Here is a 27,672-nt window from a genome sequence, read left to right on the forward strand (position 1 = left end):
TAACCGCTTGGGCCACTGGGCCGGCCCCAAGGTTGAATATTTTTTAATGAGGGAGTTTATTTATTTTATAAATTGCCTGATTTTGTTCTTTGGTTATTTTTGATGGGGTTACTGTTCTTTTTCAGATTGATTTGAAGAGCTCTTTACATATTAGGGTATTCACTTTTTTTTGCATGTACGCAACCCTCGCCCCCCCCCCCCCCCACTATTCTTTTGTAGTATTGTGTAGTCAGGTATATCCAACCTACACTGCTGGCTGTGACCTTGGGCACATTACTTAACCTGTCTCAGCCTTAATTTCCTTATTTGTTAGAATGGAGATAATGTAAGTAACCATTTACCATAGTGGCTGGCACATAGTAAGTAAATAATAAATGTTAGCTGGCTTCATTATTAGTCTGTATTTGGCTTCTGGGTTTCATGCTGTACTTAGAAAGACCTTCCTTATTCTAAAATTTAAAATATTCACCCATCTATTAAACTGAAAAAGAAAAGTGAGAAATATTATGTATAGTATGCTACTGCTTGTTTTAAAGAGGGGAAAATAATGTATACGTATTTACTTGTATATCATAGGATATTTCTGAAATGAAAGCCAAGAAACTGGCAACCTTGGTTGTTGGAGGGAGGAGAACTGAATGACTGAAGCACATGAGGAAGAGGAAGACTTTTGATTATATACCTTTTTGTATTTTTAAAACAAGTCCCCAGATTTTAATTTAATATACTTTTATGGTTTCTTTTTTGTTTTTTTCTTTTTTTTTAACTTCTAATTTTTTTGATCCATCTGGAATTTATTTCTGGCATAGGAAGTGAGATAGAGGTATATTTTGGGGAGATATACATGTGCATGTTTTTCCCCCAGTTAGCCAGTTGTGTCAGCACCATTTAGTGAATAATCCATGCTTTGCCCCACTGATTAGATTTGCAACTTTTATTATTTACTAAATATATTTGGAACTGTTTCTAATCTGTTTATTATGTTCTTTTGATCTCTTGTTGTATATTACCATATCCTTTAAATTACTATTGTGTTATAATTTCAGTACTGGTAGAGTTAGTCACCTGTTCATTACTCTTGTTTTTTTCAGACTTGGATAATTCTGGTCTATGTATTCTTCCAGATGAACTTTAGAATCATTCTATGAAGTTCAAAAAGAAATATTGCTGAGATTCTTATGAGGAATACTGACTATTGAATTTATAGGCTAATTTTGGGAAAATTGACACCTTTGTATACTTCCTGTCCTTTTGTTCAAATAGACTCTTAGGTTCTTCAGTTGGTTTTCTTCAAATAAGTTCTGCACATTTCTTATTTCTTTTGTTCAACATATACAGTAGGGAGTCAAACAGGGAGTTTCTAGTCTAATAGGAGAACACAGAGTATAATCAAGTGAAACAAACTAATCCATTTCAGATTGTGATTAATCTATAAAGAAACCAAAAAGGGTCATGTGTTTGAGAGTAACTGGTGAGAGCCTACCTTATAGGGTTGTTGGGAAAGGCCTTTCTGAAAAGATGACATTTGGGCTGAGACTGTATGTTTGGCTGCATAAATGAGCCAGGAAGAGCGTTCCAGGCAGAGTAAAGAGGGACAAAGGCCTGAGGCAAGGAAGGGCTTGGCGCAGGGTGAAGGAACTGGAAGGAAGCTCCTGTTGCTGGGGTCTCCTGAGCTATTGGGAGGGGAAGCAGGCCAGATCAGGTGGGGCCTTGTGGGCCACAGTGAGTAGCTGGGATTTTATTTGAAGTGCGTGGTAGCCCCTGGGGAGTCTTAAGCAGAAGAGTGACATGGTCTGATTTATGGTTTAAAAAGAACATTGGCTTTTTGAGTGGAGAAAGTATTGAAGTGGGAAGTCCAGTTGGGAGTTTCATGCAGCAAGAGATGAGGATGAAGGTAGTTGAGAAGCTTGAGAGCCTTGTGGGGGTGGGGTGGGGGGTGGGGTAGAAGGAAGAATAAGACTTGGTGTTGGAATAGGTGTTACTGAGAGCTAAGCACTGTTAGGTGCTGGGGAGGCCCTGTAAACAAAACAGAGATGGTTCCTGCTGTCACAGATGTGTGGTTTTATTATTTATTTATTTATTTCTTATATAGCATTCAATAAATTTTGTCAGTTGCTTTTTTTCTACTTTATTTTGGTATATACCTTAGAAATAGAGTCTGTTCATTAGCCTTGTTTTATTTTGCTTCATAACCTTTAGCAGTCTCTGTTAGTGGGTCAAAGGGGAGGCAGCAGAACATGATCCTTAAGATATCTGTCTCTGAGTTAAAAAAATTACCTTGGGCAAGTTACTTAGCTTCTCTAAATAAAGCCTTAGTTAGGGACAGTAACGTAATGAGTGTTTTAGGTGAGCTCATGTACACCAAGTTCCTAGTACATAGCAAAGGCTCAATAAATGGTAACTTTTTTTTTTTTTGCTCAGGAAGACTCCCCCTGAGCTAACAGCTGTTGCCAATCTTCCTCTTTTTTTTTTTGCTTGAGGAAAATTCGCCCTGAGCTAACATCTGTGCCAGTCTTCCTCTGTCTTGTATATGGGTCGCCGCCACAGCATGGTTGCTGAGTGGTATAGGTCTGCGCCTGGGAACTGAACCCTTGGCTGCTGAAGTGGAGCACACTGAACTTAAGCATTAGGCCACAGGGCCGGCCCCTAAATGGCAATTTTTTATTATTCTCCTTAGGTATTGTCATATCTGTTAATTCTGGCCAACTATCTAAAGTTAAAATTTTTCTGATCTCAATACACTGTTCTTTTTTGTGTTGAGGAGAGAATTGACAAACTAGTTGTCCACTTTGGCTTTGAAATATATTCATTCTTAGAGTTTAAGGAGTGACTTGCTCAATTCAGAGAATTAGTTCAGGACAGTGCAGGTATTCTACAAAGCTCTCAGTTGCCTTGTGTACTACTGCTGTCTTGGGAAACTTCTCTTATCTCACTTTATGTAGGCATAAAGCAGCATCGTTTTTTTTGTTTTTTGTTTTTTTCATTCAAGAATTGTTTATTGAATGACTGTACTCTTAGATTAATCAAATAATTATGCCTTTATTAATGTGTTTCTTTCAATATCATACTTTATCGGGGGTGGGACAGTTTAACCTAAAAGTCCTTTTTCTTCGTCTCCTACTCATCTGTCTTCTAAGTGAGATGTCAGTGTCAAAAGAGGCATTTTACAAATAAAATACCTTGTTAATGGCATTCCCCCAGTGTAGCTCCTTTTTTTTTTTTTTTTTTTTTTAAAGAGAAGAACAGGAGAAATTTTATTCCAATTTAGCACCACTCTGATCTCATACAAATTACAGAATTCACTTAGATAGTTTCTAGTCTTTCTCTCTCCTCTTCTGGAGGCTGGACTCTGAGATAGGCTCAGGAGGTTGACTTTCTTTAAATCATCGCCAGTCTGGAGAGTCTTAGGTGGTTGGGATACTCAGGGGTGTAGTCCTTCTTAGCCTCTCCTTGCCTAAAGTACTTTTGGAGTTGGACTAGAGTTGGGCTGCTTTATGAGAATTAGTGTGACCTGATTTGCCTCAGTTAGTAAGTAATATTTTGGCATCTGCTGTGTCATAGAGGCCATTCTCCTCTTATCCCATACTTTTGTATTAAAAAGTTTTATTATTAGATCATTTAAAAGAAAATTGAGTTGTGTATTTTCTAGGGTCCTTTTTCTGCTTTGGTGAAATGAGGGCTTCACCTCTGCTGTGACCCTTGGTGGATTCATTCTTGCTCATCTGAAGAGGCATCTGCAGTCCTGCCACAGTAAAGTATATTTTTAGCTTTTTTTCCAAAGTAGCTTAGGCCACCTTGAAAACCTATCCAAGTACATTTTGGTTATGCAAAGATTGTAGGCCAAAAGCCAGGAGTTCCTGGTGAGAGGGGATTGGATTTTTTTTTTTTTTTTGATGATTGTATTTGAAATTTTGTTGTTGCGGGATAAGTTTCCTGTTGTGTAAATTTGTACGTCTGTCTTTATTACTTTTATATGGGAAGATTCAAAAAGGAATTTAGATAGACCAATTTCATTTTACTATATTTCATTGCCTGTTTGCAAAATATAGGATGCTAGTTCTGGGTTTGTTTATCTGTAAAAATCAGATAAAATATGTTGTCACTTAGAACAGTGATGTCTAGTTTCAGTACATATATTATACTCATCCTAAAATATAATTATATATGTTTATGATGTAAGTGGGTTGCACATAAAGCCTTGAGTAGATTGCTTAAACCTTTTGCAGAATTTTTACGTTTCATGAGTCAAGCGTGTAACTAACTGTTACATGCTGAGTTATTGAGTTTTGGTGCTAAGAACTGAACTTAAAATTTGAAACTGCCAGTGAAGGTATTCTCTTCCCCTTCAGCCTTAACTTTAAACAGGATTCTTGTATTTCAGTTGTTTTCAAACTGTAAAGTGTTCTGTGGAGGTATCTTGGTGAGCCAGGACAGGAGTGAGGGTGGAAGGCAGAACTGGGGGGAGAGAGATGGAAGATAGATTCTAGGTTCCCTATTCTCACTGATTCGGAGTATCTCTCCTTTGTGTATTTTATACATTTGGCTTTCATGTAAGAAGTTTGAGGAAAGAGTGCTGGTGAAAAAACAAAAAGGTCTGAACTATTGCTGTATGTCTCATGGCTAAATTTGAGGAAGGAGGTTGTAGTGGTCCCCACGCTGCAGTTCTTGTGACCAGAAGTAGGCCTGTCTGACCCACACATTTGGATGCTAGTAAGGGCTAATCTCTGACTTTCCTGGTGTTTTATTGCCACCTGTGTTGGGCTGATGATACCTGACTTTATTTTATTTTTGAGATATTCAGGTTAAATTTCATTAAAATCACGTCACAAAACTAGGACATCATGAAGGATTACTGACAAAAGGGGAACATGGACAAATCACTTCACTCATATTTGAGTGATATTGAATGCAAGTGTTGAACTCAGTCCTCACCATTGCTGAAAATTAAAAAAAAAAAAAAAAAAAAACACACCACCATACTGTATGGCATTCTCCTCCTGTAGGCCACTGTTGGAAAAAAATTTGGATGACCTTGAGCTAAGCTTTTTCCTTTTGCTTCTCCATTCCATTTATAGCTTTATTTACTTAGGATGTCTGAGTTGGGAAGAGAGCTCAGAGATAGATCACGTAAGCATTTCTTAGGGGTACAGATCAGAGTTACTTGGAAAACTTGTATAAAATATTTGTGAACATTTGTATAGTGAAATACTCTACAGCAGTAGAAAGAGAATGCAGAAGCTCTTTATGGACTCATGAGAATGATTGTTAAGTAACAAAAGCAAGATATAGAACAGTATGTATCTACTATGCTACTATTTATGTAGGGGGGAAAGTGTGTGTGTGTAGGATATTTCTAAAGGATACTCTAGAAACTTGTAACTGGTTGCCTTCTGGGAGGACAACTGGGTAGCAGCTGGAAGATGAAGGTGAGAAGGAGATTTTTCTCTTTGTAGTCTGTGCTACTTTTTAAAACTCTTAAATCGTACCTACAATACCTATCTCCAAAAACCAAACAAAACAAACACCACCACCGGCAAAAACCCCACATGTTGGCTTTTCTCCTTCCACCTGGAGGAAGTCTAGGTCTGTGGGAGGCTGCCCAGGTGGTTTTAATGTACGGTCCCACTGAACATCTAGCTCCTCAGAGTAGTAGTTCACTGCTTGCTGAGAAAGCTTCAAAACATCACAGAAAACACTAGCTTCTCTCATTTTTGCTACTGACAACTTTGTGATATTGGAGAAATTATTGAATTTCTCTGTGCTTCAGATTCCTGATCTGTAAAATCATTGTTAGTTGGGTAATCTCAAAACCTCCCAGTTCTTAGATTTTCTCACTTCCATGCCTTGGGCCTTGGGGGTTGCAGGCAGGAAACAGTCTGGGGAGACAGCTGGTTCTGTCATCTAACTCTTCCCTTGGCCATGTTCTCCTACAACAGGAGAAGTGAAATGAGTAGTAAGGATGGTATGTATGTTTATTTAAAATATTCATATGTTACGTAATAGCACATAAAATTTTAAAAGTTTTTTCTCTAAGTTTCACTTTAAGGTGAAATTGAATGATAATTCTCTAGAAAATTTTATTTTTTAAACCTAGCTGGGTAAAGAATTTGTTGATTAAAAATTGGATCAAGTTGGCACGCTGAATTTTTTTTTTAATTTGCTCTCTTCCCAAATCCCTTAAAATGATAGAAACAAAGACAACGAAAACTTTACTAAGACACATAAAATCTTAAATGAATGGGGATTATACACACACATACACACACGCGCACAACACACACACAGTTGTTCCTCAGTATGCGGGTGCGGATTGGTTCCAGGACCCCTGCAGAGACCAAAATCCGCGGATGCTCAAGTCCCTTATGTAAAATGGCATAGTATTTGCATGTATGTAACCTATAGACATCCTCTTATATGCTTTAAATCATCTCTAGATTATTTATAATACCTAATACAATGTAAATGCTGTGTAAATAGTTGTTATACTATATTGTTTAGGGAATAATGATAAGGAAAAAAAGGCTGTACATGTTCAGTACAGATGCAACCATCGTAGGCCTTTCCATGTGCGGTTGGTTGAATCTGTGAATGCAGAACCTGTGGATACGGAGGGCTGACTGCACTATAATTTTTATCTTAATTATATATATAAATAATTCATATCCTAAAATATGAGTATATGTACACTTGTGTGTATGTATATATGTGTGTGTATATATTTATAAATGGGAATTTTATATATGTATTTTATTATTTTTAAAATATTTATACAAATATTTTATATGTAATTAAGATGGGAATTATATATATTCTACACATATTTTTTCCATCATATATATAATATTCCCCATCATATATACATAAAATATTCCCATCTTAATTATACACACATTTTATTTCCCATCCTAAAACATAAACATATATAATCATGTTGTAGGATGAGAATATTCAATAGCATAAAGATATCTGTTGTTCTTCCTGTAGACAGTCTGTGAATTCATTTATATGTTCTCATCCAGAGTTTTTTAGGGAGCCTAACAAGCTAACTCTGATATTCATGTGAAAGAGAGAACATGCTAGAATAGCTCTGAAGACTTTGAAAGTAGAAGCAATAACTAAGCACAGTGAGGGGAAACTTGCCCGACCAGATATAAAAGCCTCTTAATGTTATAATAACTTAAAAAGTGTGACATTGGCCAAGGAGAAGACAAACAATCAAATTAGTGAGTCTAGAATCATGGATATGTAGAAATATACTTTATAATAAAGATGACTTTTTCTTTTTTTTAATATTTTTTTATTGAGCTAACATTGGTTTATAACATTATGTAAGTTTTTCTTTATGAGCTATTTCAGGCCCATAGAAACATGCAGAGAGTAATATAACAAATGTCCATGTACCTACCATCTGAGTTTAAGAAAACTTAATATTTTATCATACTTGCTTCAGTTTTTGTTTTAAGAAATAAAGTATTAAATATTGTGCCCCTTCTGTAGATCATTTTCCTTACTCCCTTAGATGTAACTACATATTATCCTAAAGTAGATGTATATCTTATAAATGTTTATGCTTTTATTATGTGTATATATAAATAATATATAGTGTTGTTTTCTGTGTTTCTACCATATGTTAGTATCATTGTGTAAATTTTCACTCAACTTTTTTTGTGGTTTATATGTTTTGAAACCTGTAGCTCTAGTTTATTCATTATAACTGGTATATGATATTTTATCATATGAATATACCACATTATGGAATTTAGGCTGTCTTCAAATTTGTGTATTGCATTGCTGCAATAAATATCCTTTTGTGTGTAAGTATGTGAGTTTCTCTAGAGTATATACTGAAATTTCTGGGTTGTAATAAGAATGGCATTTCAGATCAGTGTGGGAAGGCAGACATACAATAAGGGTTTTGTTGGGATAATTAACTATTAGTTAGTAAAAAAAATACAGCGAGACCTCTACCTTACCATTTTTTAGACAAAAAGTTTAGGTGATTAAGGAGCTAAATATAAAAAATAAATAAAACTTAAAGAAGTGTAAGAGAATGTCGAAGAACATTTTTTAATTTAGGGTAGAGAAGGTCTTCAGAAAGATGAAACAAGTTATGAATTCTGGAAGAAAATATTTATAACATAAAGGTGAAAAAAGGATTAATATTCAGAATACAGAGAGAGAGATTTCAATCCAAACATACATGAGCAAAACCTCACGGGATCTCCCCTTGCCCATTCTCAGGCCTCGCCTTCTACCACCTTCCCCCTCACTCTCCTTAGGCTTCCTTGCTTTGCTTTAGGGCTTCTGTAGTTCCTCTCTGTGGAATGTTCTTGTCTCTTCAAGGCTAGCTAGTAGCTCTTCCTTCTCATCTTTCAAGCTTTGGCTCAAAAGTCATCTTAGAATATAATTTGTTACCCACACTGGGGCAGTTTTGAGAAGGAAATGGAGCATAATTAATAATTACCCTGGGACAATAACTGTAAATTGGGTCTGTTTCAGGAAATCAGGATGTATGGTCATCGTAGCTGAGATTGGCTTTCTATGATCACCCCATCAGAAATGTCTCCCTTCCCCCTCCTCTCCCATCCTGTTTTATTTATAGCACTTTGTCATATTATTTCACGATTATTTTTTTATTGTCTATGTCACCTCACAATAAGATGGCATATCTTGGTCACCATTTTATGCCGATGTTTAGAACAGTGTTGGTACATAGTGGTGTATTGCTCAATAAATATTTGTTGAATATATGACATTTCTGCCTTTGGTCTTAAAATCTTATGAAAATATGACAGACACACATGAAAAATTGAATAGTAGTGGTATACACAAATTATACTTTTATAAGATAAAATATTCTCATTTATATGGACTTTTTTGTGGCATACTCAACATAAAATTTCCCATTAGCTAAACTTTTTTAAAAACAATTTTCTTAGCTCATGTATTGGATATTTAGGACAATTCCGTGAGAAACATTCTCAGGCATTCATCTTTGGGTATCTCTGTATTGAATAACCAAATGAATTCCCAGAAGTGGAATTGCTGTGGTAGAGGATAGGAATATTTTCAAGGCTTATGGTATATATTTCCATTCTTCCTTAGAAAGCAATCTGTACCCATTTTACATACACACCAGTAGTGTGTAAAAGAGTGCTGTTTCCTCCAAACCCTCACCAACACTAGGCGTTATTTTTCAGTATTTTGCCAATTTGGGAAGAATGATTTTGTTTTACTTTTCTGTGATTATTGATGAAGTTGACTTATTTCATTAATTTTATTTCTTTTGTTAATCCTATATTCCTGTCATGTCTTACATTTCTGTTCTGATCATTTTCTTCTTGATTTGTAAGAAATGTGTGTGTGTGAATGTATATATACATATATGTGTATGTGTGTGTATGTATATATAAATGTGTATATATATATATATACGTACACACATTTGGTATATCAGAATTTTTCCATTTGTAAGAAATATGTATATTGGGTATATCAAAATTTTGCTATTGTGCTTTTTCTAGTTTGTAGTTTGCCATTTTAAGGTGTTTTTGCTGTACAGAAAAATAAAAAAATATGTTTTATAGGTCAAGGATATCAATCTTGTTTGTGCTTTTCAGATTGTACTTAAGATGTCCTTCTCTGTCCCCAGTTTATATATGTATATATGTATTTCTGTTAGGCTGTTTTTTTTTTTTTTGAAGATCAGCCCTGAGCTAACATTTGATGCCAATCCTCCTCTTTTTTCTGAGGAAGATTGGCCCTGAGCTAACATCCATGCCCATCTTCCTCTACTTTATATGGGACGCTGCCACAGCATGGCTCGACCAGCAATGCGTTGGTGTGCGCCCGGGATCTGAACCGGCAAACCCTGGGCCGCTGCAGCGGAGCGCGCACACTTAACGGCTTGCACCACTGGTCCGGCCCCTCTGTTAGGCTTTTTAAAAGTACTGCAAATGTTGTCTGGTCTTTTAAATGACGTCAGATTGCAAATCACTTTGAGAATGTTAGTGTCCTTAGTTTCCTTGTCTTATCCTAAGAGTTAAGGAACAAATTAAAGAGGAAAAAAAGCAAATGGTAATTTCTGTAATGTGAACTTTCTGGGGAAAGATTTAGGACAGAAACCAAAGACTTGTTGGATGCGGTAACTCTCTAATACCATATGTCAGCAAAAAGATGTCTTTGCTTAGAAGATAATGTTATCTCTAAGATTAAAGAAAAAGTGCTGCCAATTAAACCATAAAATGCCATTGATTGTAGGATGCATATTGATGTCAGAGTTTTTAAGATATGAACATGTGAGTATTAGAATCCATGAAATATGGTATATGTTAACTTGAACTACAGCAGAGTCATTTTTAAATCTTAGGGTTGCTTTGTATAGTTTTGTTTGTTTGTTTTTAGCTTGGTAATTTTTTAAAAACAACTTTAGTGAGATATAATTCATGTACCATACAATTCACCCATTTAAAGTGCACAATTTAGAGATATGTGCAAACATCACTACAGTCAATTTTAGAAGATTTTTATCACCTCAAAAAAGAGATGCCAGGGCCGGCCCGATGGCTTAGCGGTTAGGTGCGCGCACTCCGCTGCTGGTGGCCCGTGTTCGGATCCTGGGCGCACACGGAGGCACTGCTTCTCCAGCCATGCTGGGACTGCGTCCCACATACAGCAGCTGGAAGGATGTGCAGCTATGGCGTACAGCTATCTACTGGGACTTTGGGGAGGAAAAAAAGGAGGAGGATTGGCAATAGATGATAGCTCAGAGCTGGTCTTCCTCAGCAAAAAGAGGAGGATTAGCATGGATGTTAGCTCAGGACTGATCTCCCTCACAAAAAAAAAAAAGAGAGATGCCAATACAATGGAATATTATTCAGCCTTAAAAGGGAAGATAATCTTGATATATACTACCATGTGGATAAACCTTGAAGGCATGCTAAGTGAAATAAACCAGTCACAAAAGGGCAAATACTGTATGATTCCACTTGTATCAGGTACCTAGAGTAGTGAATTCATAGAAACAGAAGTAGAATGGTGGTTGCCAGGGGCTGGGGGGAGGGGGATGGGGAGTTAGTGTTTAACGAATATAGAGTGTAAGTTGAGAAAGATGAAAAGGTTTTGGAGATGGATGGTTGTGACGGTTGCACAACAGTGTAAAAGTACATAATGCTACAGAAATATACACCTAAAAATTGCTAAAATGGTAAATTTTATCTTATTTTACCACAATAAAAGCCAAAAGAAACCCCATACACTTTTTAGCCATCACCTGCTGTTACTCCATCCCCACCCCGCCATCCCTAAGCAGCCACTAATCTACTTTTTGTCACTATAGATTTGCCTGTTCTGGACTTTCATATGAAATGAATCATACAAAATGTGAACTTCTGATTGGCTTCTTTTACCTAACATGTTTTCAGGATTTGTCCAAGTTATAGTATGTATCAGTACTTCATTCTTTTTTATGGTGGGATAATATTCCCTTGTATGGATATACCTGATTTTATTTATCCATTCATCAGTTGATGAATATGACATTTGGGTTGTTTCCAAGGTTTGTATAGTTATTTTGGGACTTGAGATCTTATGATTCTCAGAAAAAAAGTTTATCCGTCTGTATTAAGGACTTACTGTAAGACTATGTAGGCGATTTAACAGGTGTCTAAGGACAAGGTAAGAAGTACAGTGGCTTCTCGTGGGGACTGACCCTGGAGCCAAGAGTCAGGAGCCAAGGCAGTTCCTGCTATGTCTCAGGGGCCTACAAGGTCTCTTGGCTCCACTTCTCTCTGCATCTCAACTCTAGATTGTGTCTAGACTGGCATTCTCTGCTTCCCCTGTAACTTCTCTGGCACGTACTTTGGCTCACCTTGACTCCTACTCTGGTCACTTTGCAACTCACTTTGCAACCCTCTCTATAGTTGATGTTCTCAATTCCATATTCCTGGAGAGGGATCTGATTGGTACATCCCTGGTCCAGTAAGGTAGTTCACTTGATACAAACATGGTGTCAAAGCCACGCCTTACCTAGGGGCAGATTCTCTGGGAGTGTGTGTGCATGGACCTGGGTGTGACTGGCCTCTCTAGGACAGTAATGCTAGTCAATCTAAAGATGACTTAATTCTCTAGGCCAGTAGTTGAACTTTTTGATCGCAAGACTCCTTTACACTCTTAAAAATTATTTAGGACTCCAAAGAGCTTTTGCTTATGTGTGTTATATATGTTGATGTTTACCATATTAGACATTAAAATGGGGAAAATTTAAAGATATTTATTCATTTAAAAGTAATATAAGCCCACTAATGTTAATATAAATGACATTTTTATAGTAAGTAACTATTTTCCCAAATAAAACAAAATTTGATGAGAAGAATGGCATTGTTTTATATTTTTTCAAACCTCTTTAATATCTGGCTTAGAAGACAGCTTAATTCTCATATCTGCTTCTCATTCAGTCTTGCAATAGGTTGTTTTGATTGAAGTTTATGAAGAAAAGCTAACCTCACACAGATATGTATTTGGAAAAGGGAGGGGTACTTTAATAGCCTTTTTAGATAATTGTGGATATTCTTTGATACTGCACCCAAACCAGACAAGTGGTAATTTCTTAAAGGTTATTTGCTGTGTAAAATTTGAAACCATATCAATGAACCTTTTATATTCTATCACATTAAATGTTTATTGGTTTGTCTTGTACTTTATTTAATTGTGGTAAAAGGTCTTATACGTTGAATAAATATTTCATTTGCATAATTTTGTAACATTCTGTTTTGGTCATTTGGAAGATATTGATTCATTGAGTTATGCAGATATTTCAAATGTTGGCACATTTCATTATGTAATATCAAAAATTTACACTTGTTAATATCACCACCAATCTCACCAGAAAAATCTTTAAATCTGGGGAAGCTGTCAAGCTCGTGGTGGCAGATACAGGTTTTTCCAAAATCGTAATTTTCACAAATACTGGCAGTTGTTTTCCTTGAAGTGATAAGGCTCACTTTGTTCTTCCTTGAAGGCTTTCGCATCCTCAGTGCCTTACTAGGCTATCATTTGGGGGCAGAATTATTTAATAAAGACAATATTTCCTCTGCACAAATGCTTACCTTGTAAATACTCATGAATCCTTTTAACAATGGACTTTTTCACAACCCAAAAATTTACAACCATAGATTGTTTTTGTAATATATAATATTTGTTTCTCAGACATTTATCAAAAGAGAAACATTTACTGAGCAGTTGCTATGTGCCAGGTCCCAGGCTTAGATTTTATATACATGTTTTTACTTTATGTAGCTACTGATATTGTTTGTGATATATTCAAAGAGCCCTTTTTAAGTGTAAAGGAAAAGACCCATTAATGTTTTTCAAACCTCAATAATTTCTTAGAAGTAAATCCGTGAGAGAAAGCTTTTATTGGTAATTGTGGTTTTATTTATGTCGCTGTAGTTATAATTTATTAGAAGTATACCTGGTGCTTTAGTTCTTATCGATTCTTTTTTCCTATTCTGTTTAGGTGGTTTCCTAGAAACATGGTTGTTTGTTGGACTTGATCTCACAGCCTGGTGAGGACTTCTTTACTGATAATGTCAAGTTCAGGTTATCCTCCCAACCAAGGAGCATTCAGCACAGAACAAAGTCGTTATCCTCCTCACTCTGTTCAGTACACCTTTCCCAGCACCCGTCACCAGCAGGTACGGAACAAATGCCATGCAGATTGCTTATGTAGTATTTTGTGTTTTCTTTACTTTTCCTATTTAATACATTTCTTGGTCAGAAACCGAATGTAATTGTTATATATATTTTTTAATGGAAAGAACCATTCCCAAAGCTGGGGAACCAAAGCTTGGGGATTATTTATCTCTGTCTTCTTACTATGGCTTTATGCTAGATTTCAGAGGGTGACCTTATCTCTGCTTTTGATTATAGGAGTTGTTGATAGAAAAGTATCAGTTGCATAGAGTTTCTAGGTTCAGACCTATGTTTATGATCCAAGTTCTAGTTGAGTATTAAACTGGCCAGGTAACTTGACCTCTCTTGAGTGACGGCCAGGATAGGGCCACTACCTTCTTGAAAGAGCTGATGACAGGAAGATGAAAGAGTTTGTATGATTGATTTACCTTATGAAAAATTAAATATGAGGTGAAATTATCAGCTCAGAAAGGGACAGGGGTGTAAGAGGTTTGAAGGAAAAAAGGAAGGGGGATGAAATGGTCATCTCAGAGAAAAAGGAAGCAAACTTACTGGCAAAATACAGTTGAGTACTACTGGGTACTGCTAAGGACTCCTTTGAAATGTGGTCGTGATTACAGAGTGAGAATGGACATCCTTACCTTGTTCCTGTTTAGGGAAATGTTCAGTCTTTCGCCATTAAATATAATATTAGTTGCATGTTTTTGTAGATGCTTTTTTTCAGTTGAAGTTGCTTTCTATTGCTAGATTGAGAATTTTTTTTCTCATTATTTATTTATTTTATTTGTTATTTTTTATGGTTATTTTTTTAAATTCATTTTTTTATTGCAGTAACATTGGTTTGTAACATTGTGTAAATTTCAGGCATACATCATTATACTTCTATTTCTGCATTGATTACCTCATGTTCACCACCCAAATACTAATTACAATCCATCTCCACACACATGTGCCTAATCATCCCTTGTGCTCTCCTCCTTCCCCTCCTCCCCTCTGGTAACCACCAATCCAATCTCTGTCTCTATGTGTTTGTTTGCTGTTGTTATTATCTACTACTTAATGAGTGAGATCATACGGTATTTGACCTTCTCCCTCTGACTTATTTCGCTTAGCAAATACCCTCAGTGTCCATCCATGTTGTCACAAGTGGCTAGATTTCATTGTTTCTTATGGCTGAGTAGTATTCCATTGTGTATATAAACTACATCTTGTTCATCCATTCGTCCCTTAATGGGCACTTAGGTTGCTTCCAAGTCTTGGCTATTGTGAATAATGATGCGATGAACACAGGGGTGCATGTATCTTTACACATTGGTGTGTTTTCATGTTCTTTGGATAAATACCCAGCAGTGGAATAGCTGGATCATATGGTAGTTCTATCTTTAATTTTTTTGAGGAATCTCCATACTGTTTCCCATAGTGGCTGCACCAGTTTGCACTCCCACCAGCAGTGTATGAGAGTTCCCTTCTCTCCACATCCTCTCCAACACTTGTTATTTCCTGTCTTGTTAATTATAACCATTCTGACTGGCGTGAGGTGATATCTCATTGTAGTTTTGATTTGCATTTCCCTGATAGTTAATGATGTTGAACATCTTTTCATGTGCCTGTTGGCCATCTGTATATCTTCTTTGGAGAAATGTCTGTTCAGGTCTTTTGCTCATCTTTTAGTTGGGTTGTTAGTTTTTTTTTTGTTGAGATGTATGAGTTCTTTATATATTTTGGAGATTAACTCCCTTATCAGATATATGGTTTGCAAATATCTTCTCCCAGTTGTTAGGTTGTCTTTTCGTTTTGTTGATGGTTTCCTTTGCTGTGCAGAAGCTTTTCGGTTTGATGTAGTCCCATTTCTTCATTTTTTCTATTGTTTCTCTTGCCTGGTCCGACATGGTGCTTGAAAATGTGTTGCTGACACCAGTGTCCAAGAGCGGACTTCCTATGTTTTCTTCTAGAAATTTCATGGCTTCAGGTCTTACGTTCAGGTCTTTAATCCATTTTGAGTTAATTTTTGTTTATGGTGTAAGATAATGGTCTTTCATTTTTTTGCATGTGGCTGTCCAGTTTTCCCAACACCATTTGTTGAGGAGATGTTCCTTTTTCCATTGTATGTTCTTGGCTCCTTTGATGAAGATTAGCTGTCCATAGATGTGTGGGTTTATTTCTGGTCTCTCGATTCTGTTCCATTGATCTGTGTGTGTGTTTTTGTGCCAGTACCATGCTGTTTTGGTTGCTATAGCTTTGTAGTATATTTTGAAATCAGGGAGTGTGATACCTCCAACTTTGTTCTTTTTTCTCAGGATTCCTTTGGCTATTCAGGGTCTTTTGTTGTTCCATATAAATTTTAGGATTCTTTGTTCTATTTCTGTGAAAAATGTTGTTGGAACTTTGATAGGGATTGCATTGAATCTACAGATGGCTTTAGGAAGCATGGATATCTTAACTATGTTAATGCTTCCAATCCAAGAGCGTGGTGTATCTTTCCATTTCTTTGTGTCTTCTTCAATTTCTTTCAGCAGTGTTTTATAGTTTTCGGTGTACAGATCTTTCACCTCTTTGGTTAAGTTTATTCCTAGGTATTTTATTTTCATGCTTGGTTGTTGAATTTTGGTTGCGTGTCTTCCCTCCCCCAGTGCTGTTCATCTGATTACTAATTTCCTAGATTATTTTTGCTTCTTTGTTTTTTTAATCAACTTTGAGGTTTAGTTTATATATAATAAAATTTTATTAGATGTGTACATTTTGACAGATTCATACACCTGTAAAACTCCACCAAAATGAAGATATAAAACATTTCTATCACCCCAGAAAGTTCCTTTGTACTCCATCCAGGTCACTTCTTCTCCCCTACTTCCACAAAGTTTAGCTCCCAGGAAACCACTCATCTGCTTTCTGTCATAATAGATTATATTTATCTTGAGTTTCATATGAACTCTTTTTATCTGTGGCTTCTTTTGCTTCCCATAATATTTTTGAGATTTATCTACGTTCTAGTACATCTCAGTAGTTAATTTCTTTTTATTGCTGGGTACCCACAATTTGTTTATCTAGTCACCTATTCCAGTTTCAATGGAAACTGGAATAAAATTATTTAGAAATAAAATTATTTAGAAAACATGTATCTGTGTGTTTGTTGTATCTAGATTATATAAAGAAGTATTGCCTTATTTTCTTAACAGTATCCTTTGGAGAGCATATGTTTTTAATTTTTATGAAGTCTAATTTATTAATTTTTGTCTTTTACATTTCTTGCTTTTTGTGTCATATTTAAGAAGCTTTTGCCAAACTCAAGGTCATTAAGATTTTCTCCTATATTTTTTCCTATAAGTTTTATAATTTTAGGTTTTACATTTAAGTCTATGACCTATTTTGAATTAAATTTTGTTTATGGTGTGAGGTAAGGGTTGAAGTCATTGTTTTGCATATGGGTAGTCAATTGTTCTAGAAACCATTTGTTAAAAAGATTATTTTTTCCCCACTGAATTGCTTTGGTACTTTCACTGAAAATCAATTGACCATATATGTGTGAGTGTATTTCTGTTCTCTCTATACTGTTCCATTGAAATATTTTGTCTGTCTTTACCTCACATCTATGTGATTTTCTGTGTAAACATTTAATCTTTTAATAAAGCACTTCACAGTGTCTTGATTATTATTGCTTTAAAATAAGTTGAAATTAAGTAGTGCGATTCCTTCCTGAATTGTTGTTTTGTATACTCTAGATCCCTAGTATTTCTATGTACATTTTAGAGTCAGCTTGTCAGTTTCTACAAAATAGTTTGCTGGGATTTTGATTGGTATCGTATTGAATTTAGAGATTAATTTGGGAGAGAATTGACATCTTAACTTTGAATCTTCACATCCATGAACGTGATCTATCTCTCCATTTATTTAGGTCTTCATTAATTTTTCTCGGTAATGTTTTGTACTTTTCGGCATACAGGTCATGTACATCTTTTGTCATATTTATTCCTAAATATTTCATGTTTTTGACGCTACTGAAGTGGTATGGCTTTTTGAATTTCAGTTTTCAGTTGTTCATTGGGGCTATGTATATTGATCTTGTATCCTACAACCTTGCTTACTACTTCTAGTTGCTTTTTTATAGGTTCCACAGGATTTTTTATGTAGATGATCCTGTAATCTGAGAATAAGACAGTTTTGCTTCTACCTTTCCGAACTGGATGGCTCTTCTCTTTCTTCCTTATTGCACTGACTAGAATCTCTAGTACAGTATTGAATAGAAGGGGTGAGAGTGGACAGCCTTGCCTTGTTTCTGATCATAAGAGGAAAGCATTTAGTCTTTCACCATTAAGAATGTTGTTAGCTTGGGAAATGTTCCCTCCTCCTGTATTGTCTTAAAGTGTTTGTGTAGAATTGGTATTTTTTCTTCCTTAGGTGTTCGATAGAATTTATCAGTGGAGCCATCTGGGCCTAGAATTTTCTTTGTGAAGAATTTAAATTATGAACTCAATTTCTTTAATAGTATAATTCAGATTCTTTATTTTTTCTTGAGTCAGTTTGGGTAAATTTTGTTATTCAAGATATTAAATGTATTGACATAAGTTGTCATATATTATCATTTCAATGTCTTTGAGATCTGTTGTGATGTCATGTCTCATGTTGATAATAAGTGGGGGTGTTTTTTCCCTTTTTTTCTTTATTCATCTACCTAGAGGTTTATCAATTTAATAGATTCTTTTTTTTGAAGAACTAGCTTTGGTTTCATCCATTTTCACTATTCTTTTTTTCTATTTCACTTATTTCTGCCCCATATTATTTTCTTCCTTCTTTTATTGCCCACATATACAGTCATCCATTGGTATTCGTGGAGGATGGCTTCGAGGACCCCTGCAGATACCAAAATCCTCGGATGGTCAAGTCCCTTATGTAAAATGGTGTATTTCTATATAACCTATGCACATCCTCCTGTATATTTTAAATCATCTCTAGATTACTTGTAATATCTAATACAATGTAAATGCAGTGTAAAAAGTTGTTATACTGTATTGTTTAGGGAATAATGACAAGAAAGAAAAGTCTGTACATGTTCAGTACAGACACAACCATTGTAGGTCTTTCGATCTGCAGTTGGTTGAATCCACAGGTGTGCAACCGTGGATATGGAGGGCTGACTGTACAGGCATACCTTGTTTTATTGTCCTTCACTTTATTGAGCTTCACAGATACTGCATTTTTTACAAGACCTTCCCCAAGCCAAAAGATTATGACTTGCTGAAGGGTCAGATGATGGTTAGCATTTTTTAGCAATAAAGTATTTTTTTTTTTTTTTGTGAGAAAGATCAGCCCTGAGCTAACATCCATGCCAATCCTCCTCTTTTTTGCTGAGGAAGACTGTCCCTGAGCTAACATCTGTGCCCATCTTCCTCCACTTTATGTGGGACGCCACCATAGCATGGCCTGACAAGCGGTGCATCGGTGCACGCCCGGGATCCAAACCCGGGCCGCCAGCAGCGGAGCGCGTGCACTTAACTGCTATGCTACGGAGCTGGCCCCAGCAATAAAGTATTTTTTAATTAAGGTAACTATGTTGTTTTTTTTTTTAGACATAATGCTCTTGCACACTTAATAGACTATAATATATTGTAAACATAACTTTTATATGCATTGGGAAACCAAAAAGTTCATGTGACTCGCTGTATTACGACATTTGCTTTATTGCATTGGTCTGGAACCAACCTGCAATATCTCCGAGGTTTGTCTATATACCACTTCTGACACCTTTCACTCCTTTGTATGTGTTCAAGTTTCCTTTTGATACCATTTTCTTTTTTCCTGAAGAACATCGTTTCTCTTAGTGCAGAACTTTTGCTAGTGAACTCTCTCAGCTTTTATTTACCTGAAAAAGTTTGTTTCAACTTTAATTTTGATGAATATTTTCACTGGATACAGAATTCTAGGTTGACGATTATTTTCTTTCAGCACTTTAACAGATGTCATTTGTTGTATTCTGACTCATATGGTTTCTGACTAGAAGTGTTTTGTCCTTCTTATCTTTGTTTATTTATATATAAGTATCTTTTTTCCCCCTCTGGTTACTTTCTAAGATTCTTCTCTTTATCATTGGTTTTAAGTGATTTGATTATCATGTGCCTTTGTTGTGCTTTTTGAATGTAATGTTATTGTTTTTGGCATTTACTGAGCTTTCTGCTTTTATGGATTTTTAATTTTTGTAAAATTGGGGCAGTTTTCGGCCATTATTTTTTCCAATATATTTTTCTGTCTCCTTTATGCCTAGTTTCCTTCTGAGACACCAGTGACTCATATTTCGTATTATCCTACAGATCACTGGACCTCTGTTCATTTTATTCTATTTTTTATCCATTTGTTTCATTTTGCTATGACTGCATGTTCAGTGATCTTTTCTTCTGCAGTTTCCAACCTATTGTTAATTTCATCCAGTGAAATTGTCATTGCAGACTTTGGATTTTCCACTTTTGATTCGAATATGAACATTAGGAATTTTACACTTCTTAGTGCTGGCTGCTGTTGTATTCCTTTAAAGAAATTTGGATGCCTTCTGGTAGACAGTTAAGTTACTTTTGAGGTTTATTTTTAAATTCTTTTAGGGCAAATCTAGAGTAGTCTTTATTCTAGGTCTAATTTATCCTCCACTTCTACACTTGTCTCTTCTAGGGTATCCACTGAATGTCTCTTGTATTCAGTGAGGTTTCTTCCCTCTGGCTGGAGGAAATGTGAATGAGTTCTGGCCCTGTGTGAGCTCTGGGAATTGTTTGTTTTATAGTTCCTCCTAATTGTTCTTTCATCAGAAGTTGTTCTTAGCCCAACCTTTAAAGACTGGGCTATGCTTTCTGTATGCATTTACAGATTAGATTCAGCCAATGACTTAAGGGCACCCAAATTCAGATTTCAGGAAATCTTTGTCTATGTAACTCCCTCCTCTCTGGAAGTCTCTGGAAATTCTGTCCTTCTCGCTTTCTCAAACCAGTTTGGTTGCTTCAGTGAACGAGTTTGTGGGGCACTGTTTGGCTTCCCTTCCCAGGGATTGCAGTTTGGAAATCGCCTCCAGGCAGAAAGCCTGGAGTAGGGTATGGTAGGACTCACCTTATTTGTGTCATTACTTTCTGAGATCAGGTCCTGTTTAGCCTCTTGTCCAGTGTCAGAAAATAGTTCCTACATTTTGTCCAATTTTTCAGCTGTTTACTATGGGAATGTAATTCTGGACAGTGTTACCTGCTCATAGCTGTAAGCTGAAGTGCACTGTTGTTTCTTTTATTTCATTCCTCACTCTTAATTTGTCTTGCTGGGTACATACGTCCTTTAGATATTCTTTCAGAGAGAGTCGGTGGTTGGTAAATTTTCTGAGTTGAATTCTGAAAAGTTTGAAGTCCTAAAACTTGAATGATGATTTGGTTATTGAATTTATAGGTTCAAAGTGTTTTCCTCTGAACTTGGAATATGTTATTTGTCTGTTTCCTTCTATTCAGTGTGGCTGATGAGAAGTCTGCTTTTATTATGATCACTGCTACTTTGTAGGAAACCTATCTTTTATGTCTTATGACTTTTAGTAAAGTTTTTTCTTTATCTTTGGTTTTCTAAAATTTTCATGTACCAATGTGGATTAATTTTTAAAATATGCCCAACTTTTCTCCTAGGCCCTTTTTAATCTGAGGATTGTGTCTTTTCTAACTTCTGAGAAATGCTGTTCTGTTGTTTTTTTAGAATATTGTTTCTCACCTGTGGATACTGGAACTTTGTACTCTAGCTACCATTTTTAACTTTTCTTATATAGTTGCTATGTCTTTGTGCTTTACTCTGTTCTGAGAGAATTCCTCAGTTCTGTCTTAGCTTTCATTTGCCCTTCGCCTGTGTCTGTTCTACTATTGTTTAATTTTGATGGTCAACTTTTTAGTTTCTTTAATTGCTATTTGATTCTTTTTGAGGATATTGTTAATACTCCTGTGTCCTTTTTTACTTAATCTTTTTTCTGTTTCTTTGGATGTAAGTTCTTTATCTTTTGAGTTTCAGTGACCTTTCTAAAATTTTTAAATGGTTTTGACTTTTCTTCAGTGTTCTGTTTTCCTTGGTTATATTTTCAACTTTGTAGCTGATGTTTTTTCTTAGATTATGTATGAATTATGTTTTACTGTTATTTGCTTATAGTGAAGGGCTCTGGATCTCTTATCTACCCTGTGTTTCAGTCTGGACAGTTCACTTTTCTCTGTTGATGATTTAAAAAATTTTTTTTGTTTACTTATAATTCATATAACATAAATTTTACCATTTTAAAGTGTATAATATAGTGGTTTTTAGTATATTCACTCTGTTGGGCAACCATTACCATTATCTAATTCTGGAACTTTTCCATCACCCAAAATGAAACTCTATACCTAATAGGAGTTAATCCCGATTCCTCTCTTCCCTCCATCCCCTGGCAACCACCAATCTACTTTCTGTCTCTGTTGATTTGCCTCTTATAGACACTACATATAGATGGAGTCATATAATATGTAGCCTTTTATGTCTGTTTTTTTAACTTAGTATTATGTTTTCTAAGTTTCTCTGTGTTGTAGCATGGATTAGTACTTCATTCCTTTTTAAGGCTGAATAATATTCCGTTATATAGATATACCACATTTTGTTTATCCATTCATGCGTCAATAAACATTTGGATTCTTTCTGCTTTTTGGCTATTGTGAATAATCCAGCTTTGAAAATTTGTGTACAAATTTGTGTGTGTGGACATATGTTTTCATTCCTTTGTGTGTATATATATATACACCTAGGAGTGGAATTTCTGGGTTATTTGGTAATTCTGTGTTTGTTTCTTTATGATCATTAGTATTAGTAGATTTCTTTTGTAAAGAAGCTTTTGCCTTTTCAACAAAAAGTTGACAAAAGAAAAGTAGGAAAAGAAACATAAAAATGCCCACCTAGAGTGATGGAAAACTATTACTCTTAACTAGCAGGTTGATTCTCTGGACTTTTTTTTCGTTTGTAAATATACATGGATTTAACTAGATGGCTTCTGTGACCCTTCCAGTTTACCCATTTTGAATTTAAGATTGGAATGCTTTTTAGGATTTTATATTGAACATATGAGTTTGAGATCTTATTACATGAAAAATATAGATTGGGAGTTATTGTAATATGTTATTAGAAGAATGAATCAAAATAAGTTGAACATGAAATTTATTTTGAATTCTTTTGAATGACACACAGTTAAAATGTTGATTGTTTTAGGTTTTAGAATTAGATCAGTGAAGGATTGGAATCATCATTGTGTTTCTTTCCATACTTAGTGGTTCATAACTGCCTTTGTGCATTTACACTTGGTTTGATTTCCTGATGCTTTTCACTTTTTGGTTAATAATTAATTTATGATTATTTTAACACTAGGACTTTGCAGTCCCTGATTATCGTTCTTCTCATCTTGAAGTCAGTCAAGCGTCACAGCTTTTGCAGCAACAGCAGCAGCAGCTTCGCAGACGACCTTCCTTGCTTTCAGAATTTCACCCAGGTTCTGACAGGTAATGGGGTTTCTTTTATGTTTCCATCTAGGACTGAACTGGTGAAGTGTGTGTATATGCTTTTTTTTAATCCATTCATCAACTGATGGATATTTGAGTTGTTTTTACTTTTGACTATTATGAATAATGCTGCTATGAACATTCATGGACAAATTTTTGTGGTGACCATATATTTTTCTTTCTCTTGGTAATATACCTAGGAATAGAATTGCTGAATCATATAGTAGTTCACTATTTGTTTACCATTTGAGAAACTACCAAACTGTTTCCAAAGTGGCCACACCGTTCTACTGGTGTTAGTTTTTAAAAGGCAAATACATTAATTTAAAATGTAAATTTCATGCTTAGCTCCACCAGGACTCCCAATATAAAATTGCATTTGTTTTCATAAAGATTTTCATAGTTCATTTAAATTTTTTTGAAATTTTAATTGTTAAATATATATTTACTATTTATGCATGAGTAATTTTGTTCTTCTAAAAAGGATTGGCAAACTGAAATGGGAAATAGTCTGATTTCTGGATGGAAAGAGAGCTTTCCATACTCAGTGTTTTTCTTAATTGTCCTGTGTCCTGGCTGCCTTACGTTCTCCTCCAGCACTGGGTATGCTTCACCTTCTGGCTTTGGTAAATCTCACAGGCAGAGTCGCTGGAGGTAAAATGTAATACTTGGAAGTTAGCTTTTGTAGGTTGTGTCCTGAACTAGGGTGCCCAGTTGAGGGGACAATGAGGGCCAAAATTCAGCTTGGGCGTTTTGCCAGGCCCTGTGCACCAGAAGGTTGCATTTGCTTATAGAAATTTCACACACAATCTCCATGCAGGCCAGCAGTGGCCCTGGTTCTAAGTGCTGTGTTGAGGGGCTTGGCCTTTAACCTAATGCCAGATGCTTGTTTTTGGTAGATTACCTCTGGCTGCTTTGTGGAGGACGAATTTGAGCTGGATAGAGGAGAAGCAGAGAGAAGACGGAAGAGACCTGTAAGAGAAAGAGAGAATATGGGCGTGAGATAGGGCGATATGATTGAGATGGAGGGGAGACAGTCTTGAGTAAGTTAGGAGATAAGGCTACCAAGACCTAGCAGTTGGCAAAGGTGAGGGAGGAGATTTGGATGAATCCTAGGTTTCTAGCTTGTTGGATGGCCTCTGGTTTCATCAACTGTGATAGAGATTAAGGATAGAGCATCAAGGGTAAGAACACTTGAGTTTGGTATGAATTAAGTTTGGGAGACCCGTGAAACGTCCAGGTGGAGGTCTCCAGCATGCTGGGGGAGGGTCTGGATTTAAGATACAGATTAGCATACGTGATCTAGGAAGTGTGGAAGTTGAAAAGAGCAATAGTTTAAAGATGAATCTGGAGGATCCCCAACATCTGAAGATAACTTTGAGAGACAGAAGCCTCCAAAGGAGAGAGAGTGAAAGGAAAATGATTAAAATGGTAGTCTTCGAACTTGTTACTTTCATATTCCTAAAAATTTTGAAAAGCTGTATTCTACCTTGTACATTTTTAAGTTGACATCTAAAATTTTTCATAAGTTTAAAAGATGAATATAATTTGTCATGTTGAAAATATCGAGATTTTAAAATAAACCTGCTGTAATATACTTTTAAAACGATCTGATGGAATCTAAATACCATACTAGTTTGATACCATCATCCACTTAAAATGATACTGTATATGAGCAAACTTGTCTTTAATAGAGCTTCTTTTTTTATTCCTTTTCTTCCTGGAACTCATACAGTCATTCTTCTTTTTTCACAAAATTTATCCTAATGTGATAAATGTGATTTTTATTATTTAAAGTCTTTTATTGATCAACCTATCATACTTATATCCAACACCAAAAATATATAAAAGTATCTATTACTTTAATAGAGCACTAAGGTGCTCTATTAAAAAAAAACTTATGGATTGAAATATTTTTATAATGATTATTATAAGATTGATCAAAACAACCATCACTTAAGAAAATGAGAAACAAATTTATTAAATATGAGTAAAATTTCATGGAAGTGCATCCATGCATTAATGAGATAGATGGGGCTGTTTTTTGTTTATTTTTGCTGAAGGAAGATTGGCCCTGAACTAACATCTGTGCCAGTCTCCCTCTATTTCGTGTATGGGTTGCTGCCACAGCATGGCTTTATGAGTGGTCTAGGTCTGTGCCTGGGATCTGAACCCACGAACCCGGGCCTCTGAAGTGGAGCATGCCAAACTTAACCACTATGCCACCAGGCCGGCCCATAGATGGGGCTGTTTTAAAAATATTACTTATTGATAGAATGAAGGCAGCATGTACTCTATTCTTATTTTTTATTCTGATGAAAGTACTAAGAAACTTTGTTCACAAAAATAATTTCTTATGAAGTATATGCCCCAACTCACATGCTTATCTAAGATAAAAATATCAGTTAACAGCTTAAGTTCTTCAGTTTTGTTGAAGACAAATATTTGGGAACTGTTAGTTTGCAAAAGGATTTGTTTCTTTGCTGCTCTGGAGGTGTTTACACTTTGAGGGACAGTGCTCCAGTGTAAGATCCAGGAAGGGTGAGACTTAAGCTGTTCTTTTTTAAAATGAGAGAAGGGCAATTGTGAAAGAGAAGTAGGGAAAGGAGAACCAAAGATTTATTATCTGGTAGGTCAGTTTAAGTAAAGAGTGTATGTGGAACTTCAGGATCTCTGGAAGTTGATTGTTTTAAGATTGTCTGTGCTGGTATCCCCTGTGGACAATCATTGTATATGCCAGCAAAAGACTGTTAGACTATGACAACAGGGAAGACAGTGTCCTGGAAACCAAGAGATGGTAGAGTTTCAAGAAGGAAGGAGTAAGTGAAGTATAAATTGAGCAGATAGGTCAGCGCATGTCTAAAAATATTCTTTCTAATATTTTTGAAAACTGAAAAATAAAGTTTTCAGTATCAGGTCCTTGCTGACTTGAGCAAGTGGTGAGCTATTGGAATAAAATGAAATGATGGAGAATTAAGTCAGAGTCCAGTGAGTTGAGCCAATGGGAAAAGAGTGGTGAAAAAGAATATAAATTTCCCTTTCAAGTGCTAATGTAGTAGTAATTTCCTAATAAAAAATTTTATGTCAGAATTTGAGATATCTTTATTTCCTAGGCTAGTCTTTATTAATAATGATTCTACGAATTGAGTTGTGTGAATTTTTTTATTGTGGTAAAATATACATAACGTAAAATTTACCATTTTAACCATTTTTAAGTGTTCCAATTCAGTGGCGTTAAGTACATTTACAATTTTGTGCAACCATCACCACTATTTCTAAAACTTAATCATTACCCCAAAGAGAAACTCTATACCCATTAAGCAATAATTCCCCATTCTCTTTTCCTCCCAGTCTCTAGTAACCTCTAATCTACTTTCTGTCTCTATAAATTTGCCTATTCTAGATATTTCATATAAATGGAGTCATACAATAATTGTCCTTTTGCGTCTGGCTTATTTCATTTAGCATAATGTTTTCAAGCTTCATTCATATTGTAGCATGTGTCAGAACTTCATTCCTTTTTGTGGCTGAATAATAGTCCACTAGACATATATACCACATTTTGTTTATCCCTTCATCTTGTCAATAGACATGGGTTGTTTCCATCTTTTGGCTATTGTGAATAATGCTACTTTGAACATTGGTGTAGAACTATCTGTTTGAGTTTCTGTTTTCAGTTCTTTCAGGTACATACCTAAGTGGAATTACTGGGTCATATGGTAATTCTATGTTTAATTTTTTGAGGAACTGCCAAACTGTTTTCCACAGTGGCTGTACAATTTTACATTCCCACCAACAGTGCATGAGATTCCAATTTTTCCACATCTTTGTAAACACTTATTTTCCTTTTTTTTAGAGAAAACAATTTAAGTCACCCTACTGGGTGTGAAAAGGTATCTCATTGTGGTTTTGATTTGCATTCCCATAATGCTGAATGATATAGAGTGTCTTTTCGTGTCCTTGTTGGCCATTTGTATATCTTCTTTGGAGAAATGTCTATTCAAATTCTTTGCCGAATTTTTTTGGGGAGGGGTAGGTTGTTTGTCCTTTTATTGTTGAGTTGTAGGAGTTCTTTATATATTCTGGATATTAAACCCTTATCAAATACATGATTTGCACATATTTTCTCCCAGTCCGTAGGTTGTGAAAAGACAACGTGATAGTGTCCTTTGGTGTACAAAAGTTTTTAATTTTGATGAAGTCCAGTTTATCTATTTGTTCTCTTGTTGCCTGTGCTTTTGGTGTAATATCCAAGAAATCATCACCAAATCCAATGTCAGGAAGATGTCTCCCTGTTTTTTTCTTTTTTTTTTTTTTTGCAGGAGTTTTAAATTTGGGGTCTTACGTTTAAGTCTTTAATCTATTTTGAGTTAATTTTGCATATGGTGTAAGATAAGAGTCCAGCTTCATTCTTTTGCATGTGGATGTCTAGTTTCCCCAGCACCATTTGTTGAAGAGATTGTTTTATCCC

The 27,672-nt window shown here is 35.5% G+C and overlaps 1 protein-coding gene across 30 annotated transcripts in view; it reads left to right on the forward strand.

Moving 5' to 3' along the window:
• Positions 1 to 27,672, forward strand: part of NCOR1 (nuclear receptor corepressor 1) — a 156,256-nt gene that overhangs the window by 7,933 nt on the left and 120,651 nt on the right. For all 30 annotated transcript variants that reach the window (XM_087440338.1, XM_087440351.1, XM_087440348.1 and 27 more), the window contains exons 2-3: positions 13,517 to 13,694; positions 23,071 to 23,201. In XM_087440338.1, the coding sequence (XP_087296464.1) occupies positions 13,587 to 13,694; positions 23,071 to 23,201 (239 nt within the window). In that variant the 5' untranslated portion in view covers positions 13,517 to 13,586. The remainder of the gene's footprint in view (positions 1 to 13,516; positions 13,695 to 23,070; positions 23,202 to 27,672) is intronic.

The sequence above is a fragment of the Ceratotherium simum genome, chromosome 16 (genome assembly GCF_057802395.1).
Source record: "Ceratotherium simum simum isolate JZ-2026a chromosome 16, ASM5780239v1, whole genome shotgun sequence".
Taxonomy (NCBI): Eukaryota; Metazoa; Chordata; class Mammalia; order Perissodactyla; family Rhinocerotidae; genus Ceratotherium; species Ceratotherium simum.